At 55.7% G+C, this 20,193-nt stretch overlaps 8 protein-coding genes across 8 annotated transcripts; 4 read left to right on the plus strand and 4 right to left on the minus strand.

Moving 5' to 3' along the window:
- Positions 1 to 140: 140 nt before the first annotated feature.
- CCMA1212_001801 (DNA cross-link repair protein pso2/snm1) lies at positions 141 to 2,708 on the minus strand (the record flags this gene model as incomplete). The annotated part of the gene is made up of 1 exon (XM_073699215.1): positions 141 to 2,708. One exon carries the CDS (start codon positions 2,706 to 2,708, stop codon positions 141 to 143), a length of 2,568 nt encoding a protein of 855 aa, XP_073562627.1.
- Positions 2,709 to 3,476: 768 nt separating this feature from the next.
- Positions 3,477 to 4,068, plus strand: CCMA1212_001802 (uncharacterized protein; the record flags this gene model as incomplete). The annotated part of the gene is made up of 2 exons (XM_073699216.1): positions 3,477 to 3,483; positions 3,548 to 4,068. The coding sequence occupies 2 exons, from the start codon at positions 3,477 to 3,479 to the stop codon at positions 4,066 to 4,068; spliced, it is 528 nt and encodes a 175-aa protein (XP_073562626.1).
- Positions 4,069 to 4,660: 592 nt separating this feature from the next.
- CCMA1212_001803 (Serine/threonine-protein kinase nak1) lies at positions 4,661 to 7,138 on the plus strand (the record flags this gene model as incomplete). The annotated part of the gene is made up of 1 exon (XM_073699217.1): positions 4,661 to 7,138. The coding sequence occupies one exon, from the start codon at positions 4,661 to 4,663 to the stop codon at positions 7,136 to 7,138; it is 2,478 nt and encodes an 825-aa protein (XP_073562625.1).
- Positions 7,139 to 7,511: 373 nt separating this feature from the next.
- CCMA1212_001804 (DNA replication checkpoint protein tel2) lies at positions 7,512 to 10,581 on the minus strand (the record flags this gene model as incomplete). Its single annotated transcript, XM_073699218.1, has 3 exons — positions 7,512 to 9,202; positions 9,260 to 9,685; positions 9,741 to 10,581. The coding sequence occupies 3 exons, from the start codon at positions 10,579 to 10,581 to the stop codon at positions 7,512 to 7,514; spliced, it is 2,958 nt and encodes a 985-aa protein (XP_073562624.1).
- Positions 10,582 to 10,976: 395 nt separating this feature from the next.
- CCMA1212_001805 (NEDD8-activating enzyme E1 catalytic subunit) lies at positions 10,977 to 12,596 on the plus strand (the record flags this gene model as incomplete). Its single annotated transcript, XM_073699219.1, has 4 exons — positions 10,977 to 11,035; positions 11,104 to 11,202; positions 11,368 to 11,447; positions 11,521 to 12,596. 4 exons carry the CDS (start codon positions 10,977 to 10,979, stop codon positions 12,594 to 12,596), a joined length of 1,314 nt encoding a protein of 437 aa, XP_073562623.1.
- A 404-nt stretch (positions 12,597 to 13,000) lies between these two features.
- Positions 13,001 to 14,218, minus strand: CCMA1212_001806 (DNA-directed RNA polymerases I and III subunit RPAC1; the record flags this gene model as incomplete). The annotated part of the gene is made up of 2 exons (XM_073699220.1): positions 13,001 to 14,080; positions 14,165 to 14,218. The coding sequence occupies 2 exons, from the start codon at positions 14,216 to 14,218 to the stop codon at positions 13,001 to 13,003; spliced, it is 1,134 nt and encodes a 377-aa protein (XP_073562622.1).
- A 586-nt stretch (positions 14,219 to 14,804) lies between these two features.
- On the plus strand, positions 14,805 to 15,392 carry CCMA1212_001807 (uncharacterized protein; the record flags this gene model as incomplete). Its single annotated transcript, XM_073699221.1, has 1 exon — positions 14,805 to 15,392. One exon carries the CDS (start codon positions 14,805 to 14,807, stop codon positions 15,390 to 15,392), a length of 588 nt encoding a protein of 195 aa, XP_073562621.1.
- Positions 15,393 to 15,647: 255 nt separating this feature from the next.
- On the minus strand, positions 15,648 to 20,117 carry CCMA1212_001808 (Nucleoporin NUP159; the record flags this gene model as incomplete). The annotated part of the gene is made up of 3 exons (XM_073699222.1): positions 15,648 to 19,228; positions 19,284 to 19,932; positions 20,034 to 20,117. The coding sequence occupies 3 exons, from the start codon at positions 20,115 to 20,117 to the stop codon at positions 15,648 to 15,650; spliced, it is 4,314 nt and encodes a 1,437-aa protein (XP_073562620.1).
- Positions 20,118 to 20,193: the final 76 nt, after the last annotated feature.

Genomic DNA, 20,193 nt, shown 5'->3' on the forward strand with positions numbered 1-20,193 from the left:
ATATAAAGCAGTCATTTGGCGTTTCTCATGGCATGGGCAACAGACTACCGGTTTTCTCACCAGCGTCACTTTGGGACGTGTTAATACAGCTTTATAATACCCCAGCTTTGCTTGTCTCTTATTATTCTGATACAGGTTATTCACCACCAAGCTCCCCCTCCCTCGCCGGCTTTGCCTTCCCACAACGGTATGCTCTTTTGATGCTCGTCGTCTTCCCCCTCCACCAACGGCCTCACCAGCCCGCCCTTTCTCCTCTCCGTCATCCATCGATCGATCCAGCCCTTCATCCTCTTCCGTGACTGTTCGCTGCCAACGTTGACAGTGGGAATCACTTTATCGATCCGCAGGCCCATGACGAACATGGCCAGCTCACGAAAACTGCTGTGTTCGGAATACGGCACGCCAAAGCACATGGCCTCTTTCGTGCTTCCCCTCTGTGCCACGAGGTCTTTCGCGCCGAATCTTGTCCTCCAGCCCTTCCCGTGAAGAAGCTGCTGCGTCGAGATGCTGCTTGGTGGAGTGTTGGCTCCGATCGCCTTGCTGCCGTTACCGGGACGGAAATTCCAACCGCTGGGACGGAAGCCGACGATGCGGGTAAAGTGAGGCCTGTAGCTGTCTAGGTACTCTTGCAACGTTTCGGCGCGAATCTCCATGAGCATCTGCATATGCACTTGAGCCTCCACAGGGTCGGACGTCAGCAGCGCGGTCAGCTCTGGATCGTCGAGCTGTTTGCAAATCTTGATCTTGGCCGGAGAGGCAAAGATCTTGGAGCCAAGGGCTTTGGCGATGGCTACGCAAATCCTCTCCTTTCCGATGGAGTACGTTCCACATATCACAAGGAGACGCTGCTTAGGTCGGGAGGGTTTGGGCTTGGACTGGTCACCATCTTCCGCTGGCTTGCCGCTCTGAAAGTATTTGCTCATGGAGCCTGTTTCAGCCGACTTCTCTGATCTTTGCCAAACATCATCAGCGCAGTGGGGATCTGCCGACATCGATGCGCACATGTCCGCACAGGCTTGGATGACATCCCCTTGAGGAGGGAAAGAGTAGCGTGGGTTCAAGTACGTCGTGTCCAGGTAGCAAATGTCGATCCGCTGCTGCTTCGTTTTCCCCGATATTGAATCTACTACATCGGCCTTGAGTAGGGGGTGCCGTAGGTGCTGTGGGCAAGCCCGGAAATCGCCACAGTGCAGTATCCTCTTGACCCTCTTGTTTGGTCCATTCCCGAATGGCTTTTCAAAGAGGAACAGGGAGCTCCCGGGGCAGTGATTGGCCGGCATCATGGTGACGGTCGCGCCGTCGGTTCCGGGAACGTCGTAGGACTTCTCAAAGTCGAGCTCGACAACCCACTTGGCTGCTGTCCGAAGCTGCTGCTTGACCAAGCTCCCCGTCACCTTGCTGCAGTAGATTGGACCGTGCCGCCAGTTTGCCGTGAGGCCGATGTAGTGGTCGCTGTGAAAGTGGCTTAGAAAATACGCCTGGCATCCCTCAACGGCACCGTAGCGGAATGCATCCACGCATATTGAGAATCCCGGCATGATTTTGTAGAACGGACATGTCCTTTCGTAAGCAGGTCGGCCCCGAGACGCCGTTTCCGTCGCCGCCGCCGTGGCCCAGGCTGTGTCTTCCGCATTTCCGGACATGAGCTTGGAGAAGGCGCTCTTTGGCTGCTTGTCGGTGCCGAGTTCGAATGGGTTTGCCTGGCCGGGCCTGGGTACGGCAGCCCGGGCAAATCTCTTGCTCATCTCCGCGGCCTCTACCGGAGTGACCTCCTCTTTGGTTCCTGCGCCCTCCTCCTTGATCACCGTGTCGTTACTCGTGGGAAGCGGAATTGGGTTGCCATCGAGGCAAGAGTTCACGTGTCGTGTAGCTTCGTCTGGAGAGACGCCAAGCAGGCTTCCGCCACAAATCGGGCAATCCTCTACCGTGGCATGGTTGTTCAAGAGGTCGTCGACATCGTCGCCCGGGATTCCAGCTTCTTCCGCTTCAAGACGAGCCTGCTCCCGCATGAAGCGCATTTCCCGCGCCTCTTCGCCTTCAAACTCATCTAAGCCGAAATCGTCCAGGTCAGCGAAATCCCCCAGCTGGTTAAATTGGGCATCCGTCGAGGTCTCTTGCTTGAGCAGCGGCGGCGGTTCATACTTGTCAGGGGCATCCTTGGCTGGCGTGGCATCGCGGGACGGCTCGGGCTGAGCAGAGGGCGGCGTTTGTGCAGCAGCGTTTTTGTCGGGGGGCGATATTACAGGCCTGAGCTCGGGTGTGTCGTTGTTTTCGTTGTTCTCGGTGTCGTCATCCTCGCTATCCGACTCGATGATGAAAGGCGTCTTGATCTGACGTTTGGGCTTCTTCGGCTGGTCTCCATTCTCAGGCTTGACCGGCTTGATCGTGCTCTCTTGGGCGGGTGCTTCTACTGCGTCTGCTGTCTCGTTCTTCGCCACTGATGGGATAAATTCTTGGCTGACTCTCCTCTTCTTGTTCGGTCGCTCGACCTCATTGAATCGGGTCTCATCGTCCCGGACATGCGGCTCGTCCTGATCAGCCGTTTCCGCAGGGACCGCACCGACAAAGAGTGAATCCTCCGGCTTCGCCGTTTTCTGGAAGAAGTTGAGGATGCTGGCGTTTGGCTTGGCGGGTTTCTTTGCAAAGCTTGAAGCTGCCGCCGGCTTCTTCGAGAAGCTGGAGCGGTTGGCCTTGGTGGACGTGACCATGATGGCGGATTCTGTGGCCAAACAGCTGCTCTTGGTTGCTCGACTTGCTGGTAAATCGGAGGCATTACACGTCGATTCACAGAACCGCGTAATGGATGGATCGTGAATTCACGAAGTCACGTGCATCGTTAATTGGCGGGGTTGACGCTAGTCTCCTTACATCAAGCACGAGGAACTATTTATAGACGTTCAACTTTCAGAGAGATCTTCCATGATTCAATGGCAGATTCAAGATCTGTGAAGCATCAGGGAGATCAAATCTAGTGCAAAGTGTAGTATCATACGTAGATATATGAGGATATTTTATTGGTATATGCATGACGTCTCGAGATGAGCTTAGAAACCATGCTCGCGCCGACCGAATACTTACATCGCGTAAACGCCCGCTGACGACAAGGTGCGGTCGAAAAGATGTCCCGGCCAACGCTTCCGAGATCCCAGGAGCTCATCCGCCCATTGATGGCGTTTCTTAGTCGAATATCGGCCTGTTGCTTCGTATCAACGTTGTGAAATGCGAGAGTCTATTTAACCTGCGCCCTTGTGTCCCTTGTTTCAGCTGACTACCTAGCGCAAGTATCTGGGCGTCGTCACCCTGTAGGTAGGTATGTTCCAGGAATAGAAGAGAAGGGTCACCTACACGTGCTACCTTGCTGCATCCACGTCGCTGATAAGTCGGCTGTTTCTTCCTTTCAACGCCATTATCCGCGCAGACAATCTGTCAGACGAGACATACTTTACAAGGAATCGATAAAGCAGAGTGTAGACAACATGTCGTGTAAGTTGTCGAATCCATAGCTTCATCGCCATGCACGGCCCTGATGACTGACGCTCACTCGTAGCGTGGCTCAGCACTACGGCAACGCTGCAGAACGTAACAGCTCTGCCCACGGGCATCGCACGCGACAAGGCTCTGGAAACTGTGCAAAATCAAGACTTTCACATGCAATCGGACCCTCACATGGTCAAGTACGAGCCCATTCCTCGGCCGTCCAAGGTCGTGTCTCCCACGATCCCAGCAGACAGAGGACTCGTCGCCGTCGGCGAGCCTCTGTATTACACGGTGACGGACAAGGTGCACACGCTGCCTGCAGGGCTATGGGACTCCAACGTCGAGAGCACAAACGAGTTCGTGAAGCTGGACAAGGGCATGTTTGTGAGGCTGTACAGCCCGCTCAACGTGGTGATGGAGACGGTCTGGACGGTGCGAGAGACGGAGAGCGGCGGGCTCGAACTGGTCGAGGATGTGCTGATAAGGGCGTCTCGGTTGCTGGTCGGCACGGTGAAGAACATGTGCAGCACCAACTGGACGACATTCCATGGCAAGATGGTGGAGCTGATGAAGCAGAGCTCGTCATCTTGATTCGGTATGGGCGTCGAAACGCAGCTTGTTAGGGCGAGGATATGCTGTTTGATGTCGCTGCATTTCTGGCTGACGGCCATCAACATGTTTAGACACTCTGTAGATGCAACAAAGATCCCAGACAGTCACCTGTTGCCATCTTTCTCCCGTGAACCAGGCATCTGTTGTTTCATCATCAGGTTGAATGAACCATTGAAGGAGCCAAATTGGGCAGCTGGCCAAATGAATGGCTGAGGCCTCACCCGGCTAAACCCCGCCTAAGCGCTGCGCCTCAGCCATTCGCTGCCCTCAGACTCGAAGCTTCAGGCATCGTCTCTGCCAGCCTTTTCCCTCTCGACAAATCATTTCCGTCCACGACAGCTGATTTCCATCCTGGGGCTGGTGAGTTTCCTCCCAAGATGGCCGAGGCGAGACTGGACTGTCTTCTCAAATTCTCTTAAAGAGCGCGCAGAGCCGTGAGCCTTGCTGGTTACTGTTACCCCGGCCTGGACTCGAATCCGGAACATCAAAACAACCAGCATCGTCTGTCCAAGCTTCTGATCGGCATCATCCCTACACACCTGAAGGTCCAAGTGGGCCGAGCTCATGCATCATGTCGCTCCGAGTCCAGTGGCCCGACGTGTCCGGCACCAAGCAAAAGGCCCTTGAAGATGCAAAGAAGATGCAAAATGCCGTCCTCGAGAGCTGCTCAAAGGCCGGCAAGGAACCCCCGCAGTATCAGCTGCAAGAGCTCGTCGGCAAGGGCAGCTTCGGCAGGGTCTACAAGGCCACTTCCATCAAGACCGGGCGGCTGGTCGCCGTCAAGATCATCGACATCGAGGAGAGCGACACCCTGAACCCCAAGCTCGCAGACACGTACAGTGATCTGCTCAAGGAAATCAATGCCCTGCAGCTGCTGAGCGACAGCGGCGCCAAGAACATCAACCATGTCATCGAGGCGTTGCCCGTTGGCCAGTCCATGTGGATGGTGACCGAGTACTGCGCCGGCGGCAGCGTTGCGACGCTCATGAGGCCAACCGCTCCTGGAGGCTTGCAGGAGAAATGGATTATTCCCATTGTGCGCGAGGTTGCCGAGGCCATTCACTGGGTGCACGGCCAAGGCATCATTCACCGCGATCTCAAGTGCGCCAACGTCCTCGTCACCGAGACTGGCGATGTCCAGCTCTGCGACTTTGGCGTTGCTGGTGTGATGGAGACAAAGGTCGACAAGCGCACAACGTTCATAGGCACCCCGCACTGGATGGCGCCTGAACTGTTCGACAAGGAGGCGGCATATGGAACAGAGGTCGACATCTGGGCATTCGGTGCCATGGTGTACGAGATTGCCTCTGGCCTGCCACCAAACGTCACTGATGGCATTGACTTTGCGAGGCTGGGTTCCCATCTGAAGAACCATACACCTCGGCTCGAAGGTGATCAATACTCGGCGGGCTTGAAAGACCTGGTGGCGTACTGCCTTCAGCACGATGCTTCAGATCGACCGACGATTGAGCAGGTGCAACTCCACAGATATGTCCAGAATACGGAGACGTCGCACCCAACGTCGTCTCTCGTCCACCTGGTTCGAGCCTTTAAACTATGGGAGGCACAGGGAGGAGACCGACGGTCGCTCTTCTCGGCTGGCGGCGCCCAAGGCCTGGCTGACCTCTCCATCGCCATTTCCAACGACGAGTGGAACTTTAGCACGACTGCAGCGTTCGACCAGCAGGTCCTCGACCAGGGCGACGCTCAGGATGTCTACGATGTATATGGATCAAAGGTGGAATTCACTCCAGAAGGTTACGACGAGACTTCTCGCCCGTCAGTGCCCAAGTCCCGAAGAAGGCCGCCCCCTCAACTTCCTTCGGTGAAGGCACCTCTGGAGAAGATCTTTGACCCCAATACGATATCGACATACGAAGAAAACTCGAGGGCTTACTATAGCCAACCGTTCCAGGCTCCCATATCAGACCTGCCGCTTCGAGATGAGAGCTCACAGCCGGCAGACGTGAGGGAGTCCCTTATCGACCTCGATGTATCGCTGCACGGGGGAGAGCTGTCGCAGTTTGTCGACATGGACACAATCAAAGCCAGCGATTCGCATGCGTCGGTGGACTATGGGTTTGACGATCCGAGTCTCGTCAATGGCCCGATGAGTGACCCGATTGATCTGAAAGACAACAGGCGTACGCAGGATTGGAAATTCCCCTCCATGGCCGCCACGACGACGGCAAGCCACCAGGATTTCAAGTTTCCCTTCACCAACAGCGTTGTCCCGTCGGATGATGGCCGACCCCAACTCCCCCACTACGCCTCCGAGCCCAATCAACGAACGGCCAGTTTCAGCGAGCTTGCACCGACTCCCTCGGACGATCATCGCGCATCCGTGGGCAGCTTGATAGATCTCGACATGAGCTTTGCCGACTCGTCAACTGACTTCACCCGTCCCTCGACGTCTTATTCCGATGTTGGGTCCATCAGCGGCTCCGAGATTGGCGGCACAAACCCCTTTGAGTTGGAAAAGCACGCCTCGCTCTACGTCATGAATGCTACGAACCGAGAGCCCTCGATTTACATTTCAGACGAGTCGGAGTATGCGCACGTCATCACGAGCATCCCGGACCTGTCGCTCGATGACGAGGTAAAGCACGACGAATCCCACATTAGCAAGGAGTCCAACATCTCGGCGTTCAGCGAAGGCCGGCCCTACTCCCTGAGCGACTTTGCGGACATGGATCCCGAGCTGCCTCCCGAGCCGGCTCCCGCCCCCAGCACGCCCAAGCATGCGCCGTCGCTGCGAGAATACTCACCGAAAAGCCGGTCTCCGCAAAGCACGTCTTCGCCTGTTCGGCGTCCCCGTCCTCCTATGCAGCAGCTTGACGCTATTCTTCCCCCGCTACCGGCTGGTCCTTTGCCGCAGGTCATGCTTGGACAAGCTTCTCCCGAGGAGGTCCGGAGCGAGTTGCGGCGGTTGGCCATGAGCCTTGGCGATCACTTGAGTACTGTCAATGCGTATATATCTACCTTGCCTGTGCGGAGGAAGAGTACGCATACGCATTACTCGCTGGACCCGGAGGGTGGTGCGATTTAGCCTTGTTTTGTTTTCTTATCCATTGTTTGAAGGCGGTTGCGAGAGGAATTTTGTTACGAAGTTTCAAAGACAAGGGACTCTTTTATGACGATTGATTGGAGTGACATTATTTATGTCACTTACGGTAATGGATGTACAATCAAATAGCGCGTATTTGCTTTTGTTCAAAGTTCAGGGGGGGAGGGGAGGGTCTTTTGCAAGTTCTGGCAATGGTAGAGTCACAAGGTAGCCGTGTATCGGTCTGTATTTACCTACATTAGGCAGTGCTCTTGTTCTGTTTTCCACGTCTCAATACATTATTTCTGACGGATCTCTTCCACGCCGCGTATGATGCTATTCACACCACGAAACCACGCCATGAGGTTCTTACCCATCAAAATCCAATCATGTTGCCCATCAGCAAGGCCTGATACTTTTCAATAGCCTCCCCAAGCTTGATCAGCACCCCCGCCGAAAGCATCTTGACCTCATTCTCCTCTCCGCCATCCTCGCCCCGAATCCGATTAAACACCGTCGCAGCCCACTCCCTCGTCTCCACCACCTCGCGCCCCTGCGTCTCGCACAACCTGCGCACATCGCCCTCATTCACTTCAAGCAGCGATGCCATGGCCACGAACCAGCCCTTTAGCGCCCCGAGGTCATCTTGCGCGTGGACGCGCACGGCGAGAAGTAAATCCCACAGCTCAGACGTGAGCTGCGGAAGGGAGAGCGTGGAGGGTCCGGCCGCGTGGATGATGATGCCTAGTGTTTGGAGGTATAACGCTAACAGGGCGGGATTCAGGATGACGGGCTTGGAGGATCGGAGGGCGACTTGGAAGTGTGCTGTGAGGGGGTAGAAGAAGGAATCTGCGATGAGGGCGGCGGTGGTGTTTGGGATGGAGCGGACCCGAGGTTTGGCCTTTGTTTTGGACTTGTAGCGGGCTGTAAAGGTGGATAGCTTGAGCATGTCGGGGCCGGTGGAGGCGTCTGCTGCTTTGGCGGCCATGGGCTCTAGGAAGGATGATGTGAGGGACTGGGCGATTGTGTCGATGGCGGTGGAGGGGAGTGCTTTGAGTTGAGATGGGCTGTTGGCTTCGCCCTGCTTGGATGAGGCGAGGTAGAGCTGCTCAATCTTCTCCGGTAGACGCTTTGAGGGGAAGGATGCGGCAGCCTGATACTCAGAGGTGTCGAATCCGGCGAGTTCTCTGGCTGACAGGCCGATGGCAACGAGCACCTGCGTTCGCTGTGACAAGGAATAGTCTCCCTCGAAAAAGGTGCGAGAGAACCAGGGGGCCATCGTTTTCGGCTGGGCGACTATCAAGGCTATCATGCCCTGCAGCTTCAAGTCGTTGAAGTCTTCAATGTCGAACTTGTCTTGCAGTCCGACGAGTAAGCCTGCGAGCTCATCCGCGTGGGAGCTCACTTCCATGCCAAAGTTTGCCTTTCTGCGAATCAACAGCGGCGCCGTCTGCAGGGCCAGCTTCTGCTTATCGTATGATTCCGTGTCGCGGAGATAGAGAATCAAGTCGCGGATGTAAACGGGAGCCTTTGGCTTGTTGCGCTGGACTAATGTGGCGTCGTCGTCGGAGTCTTCTGGGTCAGAGCCTTTGGCGTAAGGTACAAGATCTTCATCGTCTTCTGAAGAATCAATCTCCTCGACAACGGCTATTGGCTTGATGGTCGAGATTCTGGCTTCTGGCTTCATCTTGGGTTTAGCCTTGGGCGTTTGCGCCCGTCTCTGTGATGGGCGGTCCTCTGTCTTTGCTGGTGGCCTTGTGACTTGTGTCTTGAGGAGAGGCTCGATCGAGCCGACCTCGTCGGAGACGGCGGTGAGAGACTTGAGCCACTGGGCTTCTTCGCTATCCGTTTCTTCCATATGAAAATCAAGCTTCTGACTCTTGTCGTCCATGAGGGTGGAGAGAGATTCGCCGACAACCAAGCCCAAGAATCGAGTTCTTGCCTGAGTTGCTGCTATCCTGTTTGAGATGGCTGTCAAGTAAGAACCGGATCTCACAATGATTCTCAGCTTTATGGGAGATAGTCTGGAGACATAACCTGCGCTGAGGAGCAACACTTCGGCGTGGACTAACAGGAGTCAGTGCGATGCAGCAATGACGTGGCTGACGATTGAAGGACCCCTACCGTTTTGCTGTAGTATAGCCGCATGCTTGATGTATAACTGGTCGCCGAACTGAGCCAGACTCTTCTCAAAAACAGTTGTGATTCCGTCCTTATCCTGAGCTATGACTGCGAGAACGGCTCTTCGAATGCCTACGGCGTCCCCTAGGCCGGCACCAGACGATGAAGTGCACCAAGCAATCAGATGGTTGTGGAGAGCATCATTATCCTTGATGACAGCATCAATGACGCCGGCAGCGGCAGAAACGAGTTCTTTGGAAGACGGAGCATCCAAGTCGAGACCATTCAGGTGCTGGCCGAGGTGCTGTAGCAGAACATTCATCGTCCTTTTGGCGCTGGATGGCTGAGAGAGGCAAACTTTGGAAAAGTCCTCCGGATTGCTTCCCTCTCGAAGAAGAAGGCCGTCAATAACTGTCTTTACAAGGCTCTCTGGCGACGAGTCAATGATAAGGTAGGCAGCGATGTCGACAGATGTGTAACATACCCATGTAGCCTAGCGACATGGCTCGCTGGAAGACGTCTGAGCAGAAATGCAGTTCATCTTGAGTTTTGGTGAGCTTAGCCCAGGCAATGATGTTGTGTGCAACCCATTGCGTAAATCTGGCGCCATCAGCCAGCCAAATGGCTTTGGCGTCGATGTTTTCTATGCCAGCAACTTCGATTGCTTCGGCGGATATAGACAGGATACGCCCCCCTGTGATCAAGGATAGCAGTGCTTGGGATTGCACCTTTTTCAGCGTCTGAGTGGCCAGCCTGTGTGCCGAAGCTGTCCACAAGGCTTTGATAGCAGAGTCGCCCTCCAACACTGTCGCCAATAAATCGAGGAAAACGTTGACGTGCAGCACTAGGTCGGGTCGTTTAGCATCCTTGGACCCAAGCTTGTGCTCCTGTATGAGAGCCTTGAGATGAGTAAGAACGGCATTGAGCCCGGTCACGCTTCGTAGACAAGCTACAAACAAATGTAAGTCTTCCCGGTCATCCTCGGCACTGTCACTCGCTCCGCCTTCTTTCAACAGAGCCCAGTAGTTTGCAGCGATATCCGTGACCAGCACGTGGATGATGGCTGCGCTTTTCGGACCTAGGACGTGGACGCTGAAGGCATCGGGCTGTGCGGCATCCTCGGTGAGATACCTTAGAACTCGGACGAGGGAGTCGTAATCAGGCTGGTTTCTCAGAATCTCTAGAGCCTCATCCGGAGAGTTCACCTGAGAAATTTTTGGAACTTCGGCCACTCTCTTGGTCGAGCTGAGCTCGGATAGCAGCGGCTGGGCGTCCTTTCGAGGCTTGAGATATGTGGTGCTGACCGGAGTCAGCAGTTCGTCCATGGCCGCTACCTGGGCCCCTGAAAATGGTTCAGAGTAGTGGTAGCGGCATGTAAGGAAGAGAAGAAAGTCAACAGACGACGACAAACTGATGAAGGGCTGGACAGGTGAGAAGTGCAGAAAGACAAGAGGCAGAGCTTCAAGCTGTGGTGGACGGTCAAGACCCCACATTCACCTGATCTCACCGATCCCTCACCGAGCCACCGAGGCTAAGACGAGCTCCTCCCCACCTTGCCATGCTTGCCTAACAGCTGCACCAAGCTTCCCTCCTCCATAGCACCTCCAATCTGCACGAGTCTGTTTGGCATCAAGTTTCCTCTTCCTCCTTAATCTCTACCTACCTTAACTCTTGATATCGATACCCTACGGATTCCTATTCGGCCATCACCTGCCACGAGATGAGTGTCGAGATGCAAGATGCACCAGCCATTGATGCCGACAGGGAGACGAGACGATGGTCAGCCAGTGCCTAAGCCCCAGCTGGCGATGCGCTGAGCACGAGCATGTGCTGACGGGGAGATGCAGGAAGTACCTCGAGCAGATCAGACGCAATCCGGGCCCATTCACAAACCCAGAAGCCGTGGAGGAAGAGTTCCTGGCTCAATTCGAGCGCTTTAAGATCCTGTATGTGGCACAATCACAATCACAATCACAAGCACAAGCGACGAAGCAGAGCCGGATCGAACAGGCATTTGGCTAACCAGACACAGGGTCATGTTTGTACCACCTCGCACCGATCCTCCTGCTTGATCCTGTTCGCGGACGACTGACGACTGATGGCGGTGGCAGTGGCGCAGGCGGCCTGGGATGCGAAATCCTCAAGAATCTGGCCATGTCCAAGTTTAAGGATATCCATGTCATTGATATGGGTAAGGCGCATCATCCACCCCACGCCCAAGCCTGTGGCATTCGACTCGTGCTAACATGGCGCGCGGCGTTCAGACACGATCGACATCTCGAATCTGAACCGACAGTTCCTCTTCCGCAAATCAGACGTTGGCAAGTACAAGGCCGAGGTCGCAGCCAAGTTCGTCGAGCAAAGGGTCAAGGGTGTTAAGATCACGGCGCACAACAAGCGGATCCAAGACTTTGACGACGAGTTCTACAAGCAATTCCAGCTCGTCATCTGCGGCCTGGACAGCATCGAGGCTCGGCGATGGATCAACGCGATGCTAGTCTCCATTGCCGAGGAATCTGAGGACCCTGACGGCGTCAAGCCTCTGATTGATGGCGGCACGGAGGGCTTCAAGGGCCAAGCCAGGGTCATCTTCCCTTCCTTCACCTCGTGCATAGAATGCCAGTTGGACATGCACGCCCCCAGAGCCGCTGTTCCTCTTTGCACCATCGCCTCTATCCCGAGACAGCCGGAGCACTGCATCGAGTGGGCGCATGTCATTGCCTGGGAGCAGGAGAAGCCCTTTCCGAAGCTCGACAAGGACGATCCCGAGCATGTCACATGGATCTACCAGAAGGCTCTCAAGCGAGCAGAGGAGTTTAACATTCCGGGTATCACGTACTCCCTTACGCAAGGAACCATCAAGAACATCATCCCCGCCATTGCTTCGACAAATGCCATCATTGCCGCGGCTTGCTGTAATGAGGCCTTCAAGATTGCCACGACGACCGCAACGTGCCTGGGCTTTGAGAACAACTATATGATGTACTCTGGTAACGACAGCATCTACACGTATACGTTCAAGCACGAGAAGAAGGACGACTGCCCAGTCTGCGGCCGAGAAGCCCGGCCCCTGGAGGTTGACCCCAACATGACGCTGCAGGATCTATTGGACTCGCTTGCCGTCCGTCCAGAGGCGCAGCTGAAGAAACCGTCCATACGAGCGGAGGGCAAGACTCTGTACATGCAAGTCCCGCAAAGCTTGGAGCAGCAGACGAGGCCGAATCTGAGCAAGTCCCTCAAAGACCTGGGGTTGGAGAATGGCCAGGAGGTTGTGGTTACCGATCCGGCTTTTCCCCTGGAGTTTAACTTCTACCTCAGGTTCAAAGCCGAAAGCTCCTGAAACACTTGGTTTCTACTGATTGTTCTTCATTTTACTTGGCATGACCATGGAGTTTTCGTTCATCTTGGGCATATTCATGGCGTTGGAGACATGTTGGCCGGCACGCAATACGATACTACCTACTTCTTTACTTTGGGATGCAAATACTACACTTTTCTCTTCTTTTTCTACTGTAGGGCATGTCTTGTTCATCTTTTGAACATGTCCACAGACTCAGCAATATCAGGTAAATTGAGTCTTTTTCTATGCTTGATTATCTTCCCAAAGATATACACGACACACTAAAAGGTGAATAAATAACAGCATGTGTCGAAACACGCAATAACCATGCCCCTCCATTTTATCTACAAAACGCCTTCAACCGAAAGGAGGAAAAAAAAGAAACCACAAAAGAGAAAGCATCTTTACTGAACCATGTTGATGACCTGCTGCTCCAGCTTCTTGCATTTCAGCTTCAGATGCTTGACCGCCTCGAGGAACAGCTCGTCGCTATCCCACTGCCCCGTGCTCTCGATGGAAAAGATAAAGTGGTCTCTCCTCCTGCCGAGCTTGACCTTGCCCTCAAACTCGGGGTGCCGCAGCGCCTCCCTGCTGACGGTGTCCTTCATGGTGTCCTTGACGACGGCCTTGAGCTCGCCCGCATGGCCCTCGTACCCGCTGCCCGCCCTGGCGGCCTCCTCGCGCGTGATCTTCTCGAGCCCGATGACGCCCTGGGGGAAGCAGCGCTGGAACTTTTCGGCGTCGGCGCCGATGATGGGGCGGGTGATGGTGATGAGCGGGAGGAGGCGGTACGAGGCGGTGGCGACGGGGGAGAACTTTGAGTGGTCGGCGCCGATGCCCTTGTGCATGTGCATGGCGAGGTTGATGGACTGCTTGGGGCGCAGCTTGGCGATGAGGATGTCGGGGTTGACGGGGGCGATTGCGTTTTCGCCGCTAAAGTACTCGACCTGCCTGCCGGTGGGCACGAAGACGATGTCTTTCGCGTAGACGTGGGCGTGGTGGTACGCCTTGAGGGGGTCCGTCTCCGTGGGCGAGGCGTCCGGGTTGACGGTGCAGGTGACGTTGAGCTCGAGCCGGACCGTGTTCCAGTCGAAGCTGTTGGCGTAGGGGTCCTCGCCGGCCTCGGGCTTCTTGTACCACTTGAGGAAGTTGTGGATGCCGTCGCGGCCGCCGTTGAAGGGGATGAGGCCGAGGCGGTGGGCGAGGACCTCGTCCTGGATGACGGAGGTGTTGTTCTCGATGTAGACGTCCTCGACGGCGAGCGTGGGGATCTCGGCGATGAGGATGCGGCGGAAGGCGTTTGCGAGGGAGGCGTCGATGCCGACGAGGGAAAAGGACGCGTCGTTGGGGTCGTTGCGGTGGAACTGCACGGAGAAGGCGGACTGGAAGGTGTCGATGGAGAAGGCGTGGTCTTCGCCGGGGAAGTGGCCGGGGAAGTCTGTCGAGGAGACGTTGGAGACTGTTTCCTTGTTGATGCCGACCGTCTGTTGAAGGAGTCGTGCTGTCAGTAAGGGACTTTTTTTTTAACTTGCGACGAGAACGGCGGGAGTAGCAGAGGTTCAATTTACGTTTCGGCGGAGTTGCTCCTCTGCGCTGGGAGCGTAATGCCGTGAGGGAGCCATGGCGGTTTCTGTATCTCTGAGGTTGCAAGGGAGCGAATGGATGAGGCAATGGGCGAGGTTCGGCTCGGGGGATGATGATCTGGGGAAATTTTTTGGCTGCGATAACGAATTGACGATTGATATGGAAATATTTAGCCCCTCCACGGTGAGTCGTCGGTGAAGGAAAGGTTCTCGCCGAGGGAAGGGGGTCCACCGCTAGAACTAAGCCGTTTTGGTGCTTGTTGGCGTTTCCGACGTGAGGTACTTTGTACTTTTGTACTTTGTCTTGTAAGTTGAGACTGCAGAGAAGAGAAGAGGAGAGGAGAGGAGAGGAGAGGAGATAATGTCTGCTTCAGTGGAGGTGCTGACTCATTTCATTCATGATAACCAGATTGTCTCTTGATTTAGTCTGCTCCCAAAGCCTACATTATTGCAATGATGCAGTCCAGCAGCTGCTCACCGAGGCACATGCACCTCGCCAGCTGCCATCCAACACCCCCCCAAATCAACGCGTATCACAACACGCTCACCTTCACCCTCACACCTCTCCACCATCACTTTCAAACAAAACAAAACCCGTATATATATATATATATATCCCCCCAAAATGGACTCTCCCCCATCCTCCCAATCCCACTTCTCCAAATTCCCCAACTTCACCCCCTCCCAAAGCACCCCCTTCGAACAAGAATTCGCCCTCCTCGCCCTCTCCCAGCACTGGACACCCGGCTCCCAGCAATACACAAAGCAGCGCACCATAGCTCTCCGCGAAGAACTCAAGACGCACTACTTTTCCTCCCAATCCCAATCCCAATCTCAATCTCAATCTCAGCCATCATCAAACAGCCGCGCGCAGCAACTCACGGAAGAAGAAATCCTCAAGGGCTACCAAGACCTATGCGTCGAAGTGGACATTACGCCGCAGCCTTCGGTGGTGGAATGCAAACGACAGCTTAGGAAGAAGCTTGTTAATATCGTGGATTTGATTGATGCCAGGCGGACGGGGAGCAGGGTCCGCGTTTGGCGCGATTTCGACGCGTTTCGGGCGTATACGCTCATGGATGAGCATAGGATTAATAGGGAGGAGGCGAAGCGGGATGGCGGGTTTCTCGCGTCGTTGCTTCAGCATTTGCGGAACCCGCGTGCGCAGAGGAGGGCGAGGATGAAGAGGACGGCGATGGAAAAGAGAGGCTGAGTATGTATCAATCATTGGTTCTACACGTGGAATATAATGGCAGTAATGGAGGAACGATGGATAGGACCATAGCCGTAGTAAGCTGCTTCACTGCTTCTGTCAAACCCTTCATGACATGCTGCCATCTAACCTGTTGATCTCCTCCTTTCCAGTACCGTAAAGTTACATTCTCCCAATCAAGCAGTCCTGCTACCCTTTGTAGAGCTCTCGTGTCAATCTGCTCGTCGTCCCTTTTCTCTGCTTCTGGCGATTCAGTCATTCAATGTCTTCCATGTTCCACACACTGACGCCCTTCTTCTGCACGCTCTCCTTCAGTCTCCCGAGCACCGCCTGCCGCTTTGCCCTCTTGTCCATCAATTCTCCCTTTTCTTCCCTGCTGAAGCCACTGACCTTCTTCCGTGGCGTCGCCGTCTTTGAAGGAGTCCCAAAGGACATGACGCTGCCCGAGGCGCTTTGGCGCAAGCTGCGAGACGGCGTAGCCTCCGGAGAAAGCAGGATGCTTCGCCTTGCCTGCGGTGTCCGGAAAGGAGACTCTTCTCTGCTGGGAGGCTCCAGCCGCATCCTTCGCAGCTGCGTCTCCAACACGTCAATGTCTCCGCTGCGCTTCTCCACCATGCTGGTCATTTTGGTAATCGTCTTCATCACGGCCTCCACGGTGGGAACGTTGGTGCCCCCCCTGCCGGAGGCGCCAGAGAGCGATGCAATGCGCGTCTTGAGCAGGGTCAGTGCTTCTTCCGCTTCGGCGAGAAGCTTTGAAAACTTGGTATACTCGCGCCTCAAGTCATTCTGCTGCGCCTGCTGCTCTGCACTGAGAGGAAGCGACCGCGCAGCGTCTGCCTGGTTGGGATCAACCCGCGTCATGATGATGCGCTTCAGATCCTCCTGCTTGGCTCGGAGTCGATGCATGTCTCTGGCGAGTTCCTGGCAGGCCTCGAGCTTGTCGGGGAGGTCCTGCACTCGGCCTTCCTCCAGGTCGCCAAACAGCTCAATGTCAATAATCTCGCCCAGGTCGCTGATTTCGCACAGGACCCAATCGTCCGGATCCTCGAGATCGTCTGGGGACCGACCGTCGGGAACGCGGTTTTCAGTATGGCCTTTGATAAAGGCCCTCACGGAACGAGCATTGAGTCCAAGGGTGTCAATCATCGAGTTGATATCCCGGTAGACCGCCTCGACTTGAGCAGGAATGCTCTCCTGGGCCGGCGGCGCGACGTTGGAGTGAGCGATGAACTCATCCAACTCCAGCGTGCCTTCGATTTCAGAGGCCAGTACTCTCTGCACCTCCTCATCCTCTTCGTCAATCAACAGCCGGCTTTCCTCGGCTTGTTGCCGCTCCCTCAGCTTCCTCGACTGCGCGATGAATGTATCCTCGGCCGCCGTCTTCTCTTTGCCGGCAGCAGTGGATGCGACGAGCTGCGCCCTCTTCGGGGCCAGCGCCTGAGAAGCCACGCCCGGTGCGCTGACAGATCTAGTGGCTTCCGACAACAGGGCGCGGTCTCGAGCTCCAGCTCTCATGGGGCTGGGTGATCGAGGGCCTGCGGCGCTCGGCCGGGGAACCGAAGAGGTGGATCGGCCGACCTCCCCAAACAGTGGCCGAGCGGCGGTTTCTGCAGAGCTCTGAGGCGTGCGGCCTCCTAGTCCGAGGTCTCTAGCCACGTCCACGCCGCTACCCTCGGAGGCATTGTCGTCCAAGTCGCTTTCTGACTCTTCGTCGGGGGCCGGAGGAGAGGGCACGCTTGGCTGGGCCTTGTCTGTAGATGAAGGGGGCTCGAAGCTGGAAGGGGAGGGGGCCTTGTTGGGTTTGGAGAAAAAGTTGGACTTGGTTGGATCGGGGGGTAGAGGGGCGTCTTCAATGACTGTTGGCTTCTCCTCGGAGGGTTTGGAAGCTGTGAGGAAGGGGTTCGGCCTTGATGAGTCTGCTGTCTTGCTCTTTGCAGCCGTATCCTTGGCAGCGGTAGAGAAGAGAGTGCTCGCAGGCTTTGAGGCAGCACCGCTGCCAAACAGACTGGGAGCGGTAGATGCAACAGACGAATCGGACGACTCGCCAATCAGATACGCCGACTTGCTGGTCGCGTCCGGAGGAAGAGGTGCGTTGAACGTTTCCACACTCTTCGCCGTAGGGGTCTTGGAGTCGTCGGCGGGTTTGGAAGCAGAACCGAAGAGTCCGGACGAGGCGGCGGGCTTTGAAGCGCTTCCAAAAGACCCAAACACACTTGAGCCTGCAGGCTTGGGGGTGGCTCCTCCTGATCCGAACAAACCGCCACTGGTGGTCTGAGGAGCGTCTGTTTTGGCACCAAAGATGGAAGTTGTGCCAGTCGTTGGGGCAGTACCAAACTTTGAGCCAGATCCCAGTGTTGCTGAAGGTGCTGTAGACTCAACTTCGGTTCCTGGAGACGCCTCGCCGGTGTCCATGTCTTCGTCTTTGGCCGACGCAGAGGAGTCGGGAGCCTTGGTTCCTGCATCGTTGAGAGCCGATCCGAAGGCGGATCCAAACATTGACGACCCAGTAGGTGCTGGTGCTGTGTCATTTTCCGCCTGAGATGGATCAGGCTTGAACGAACTCTCCAGCTTGAAAGGAGTAGAGCCGAAGACGCTACCGGACGGCTTCTCCTGAGCAGACCCAAAGACGCTCCCTGAAGGCTTCGGCGGGAAGGCCGTATCTGTTGAGGTTGATCCGAAGGCGCTCCCAGCACCGGCCAGCTTACCGCCGCTACCGAAGACGCTACCTCCGGTGTTGCCGCTGCTACCGGCAAGGGAAGCAAACCCACCTTGAGTGGAAAAGCTGGCAAAGCCTCCAGAAGAGCCAGGCGTGGAAGATTGAGCTGCGGTTGCAAAGGCGCTTTGGGGGGTCTTGTTGGCAAAACCTGCAAAGCCCGACTGACCAAACGCAGGCTGGGTCGCCGCCGTTGACCCTGCTCCCGCACCAGCGGATGCCCAAGGAGAGGCTCGTGTGCCAAGTGGCGCCGACTGGCCGAATCCTAGGGCGCTCGGCTTCCCGAACGCTGCACCGGCCGTTGATGCTGACCCGAAAGCACTTGATCCAAAAGCTCCTCCGCCCGCACTTGGTGCGGCAGCAGCGCCGGAACCTCCCGAGCCCCAGGGAGATGTCTTCTGGCCTAGCTGTGCTGCCGAGCCGAAAGCAGGAGCTGCTGGGGTTGCCGAGGAAAAGGGCGAGGCTCCCGCGTTGGTAGAAAACGGCGATGCTGAAGACGCAACTGCTGCCGGCGCAGACGCCGTCTCTCCTTGGACTGCCGTCAATCCAGGATAAGCAGTACCCTTCTTGATGGAGTCGGTATAGATGATCCACCAGGAGCAAAGCACACCTTCGTGAGTGAGAACCCAGAACCCTGGCAAAGGAGTAGGCGACTCTTCGAGCTCTTCGTCTGATGGTATAGGCTTATACACCTTATCCTTACTGGACAGATCCAGCGCAATGCCGATGGGCGTAGAGTCTTCCATAGAATCGGTCATGGGAAGAGTTGGTCGCTTAGAGTCATCAAGCAACTCGGTGGTTGTGAAGACGCCGGTGATGGACTCGGCAGGTTTGTCGTTTGCCAGCGCATTTTTCGATCGCGTCAGCAAACCAATATCGGTCGACGCTGTAGACGAGACGATGAGAAGGTCCTGGAGGTCGGGAGGGAAGTCTCTGAGCCTCAGTATAGTGTGGTGGGGGGTCTTGTCCGATCCAAAAGGCTCGACCGGGTCTGTAAGTTTCTGGTAGGTGAAGGATGAAGGAGGCTGGCGTGTGATGATGTGATAGATGGAGGAGGGAGGCGAGTCGTTGGTTGAGTGGATAGCAAGGAAGAGGTTGTTCTCAAGCCATATGAGCGATGAAACTAGTGGGATGAGCTGTTAGCGGGCAATCTTGCTGAGAGGAAAGGACGACTTTACCATGGCAGTTGTCCACGTTGGGGGGTTTGGGGATATCGGCTTTGCCCTCTCCCTCGGGCGTCATCTGGTGGATGCTTCCATCTGCCAGCCCGGCACATAGCTGCTTGCCCTTTGAGCTCCAGCTGATACAGCTAACTTGGGTCTTGAGCGCATTGCTTATTTTCCGTTCTTGAAGATTGGCCATGTAAAGGTTGCCGCCATTTGTGACGATGGCGCAAAGTTCTGGAACGGTAGGGTTCGGCACCAGCGCCCTCAACGCCTCCCCGTTGGTCGACAGCTCAAACGCGGAATTCGTAGATCCCTGAAGAAGACTCGACACTTGGTAAACAGCAAGACCACCGCCGGATTCTGCAGAGAGCACCAAGTAATTCTCATCGGAGGTAAAGACAAGCTGTGAGATCCTCATGGACATGGGAATCTTGAGTTGAGGCTCAAAGGCGCGAATGTCCGAGTCGCCATCTTTGGGAGCTTCAAACGCTTTTCGAATCGATTCGGTTGTGGCGATGACGAGTTGATCGGGGCCGGCGGCAGCAACCAGACCTCGTTTCGAGGCGACGCTGAGGAGCGAGGACGTCGCGGCAGGAAGCGACTGCCATGCGGACGTGAGGCGGACCTTGGCATCGCCGGCGATAGAGAGGAACCCGAGAGCCTGCGAGCATGTGTGTTAGCAGCGCGATCGTTGTCGTCATCTTGGTCGCAATGAAAGTCGAAGATCTAGAAATCGTCAGAAAAACAGAGAGCGCTGCCTACCTCTGTCTGGATCGTCTCCAAGTCAGGCCCTACTTTCACATCTCCACTCATGGCGTTTGTCGAAGCGCTGAAGCCAAAGGACATTGCGTCTGCGGAGATGGTGAATCCGGACGAGCTCCGAATCTCGTTAAATTCCCAGTCTTCCCAGCATGAGTCTGCG

This window comes from Trichoderma ghanense (assembly GCF_004382785.1).
Source record: "Trichoderma ghanense strain CCMA-1212 chromosome Unknown scaffold_1, whole genome shotgun sequence".
In the NCBI taxonomy this organism is placed as follows: Eukaryota; Fungi; Ascomycota; class Sordariomycetes; order Hypocreales; family Hypocreaceae; genus Trichoderma; species Trichoderma ghanense.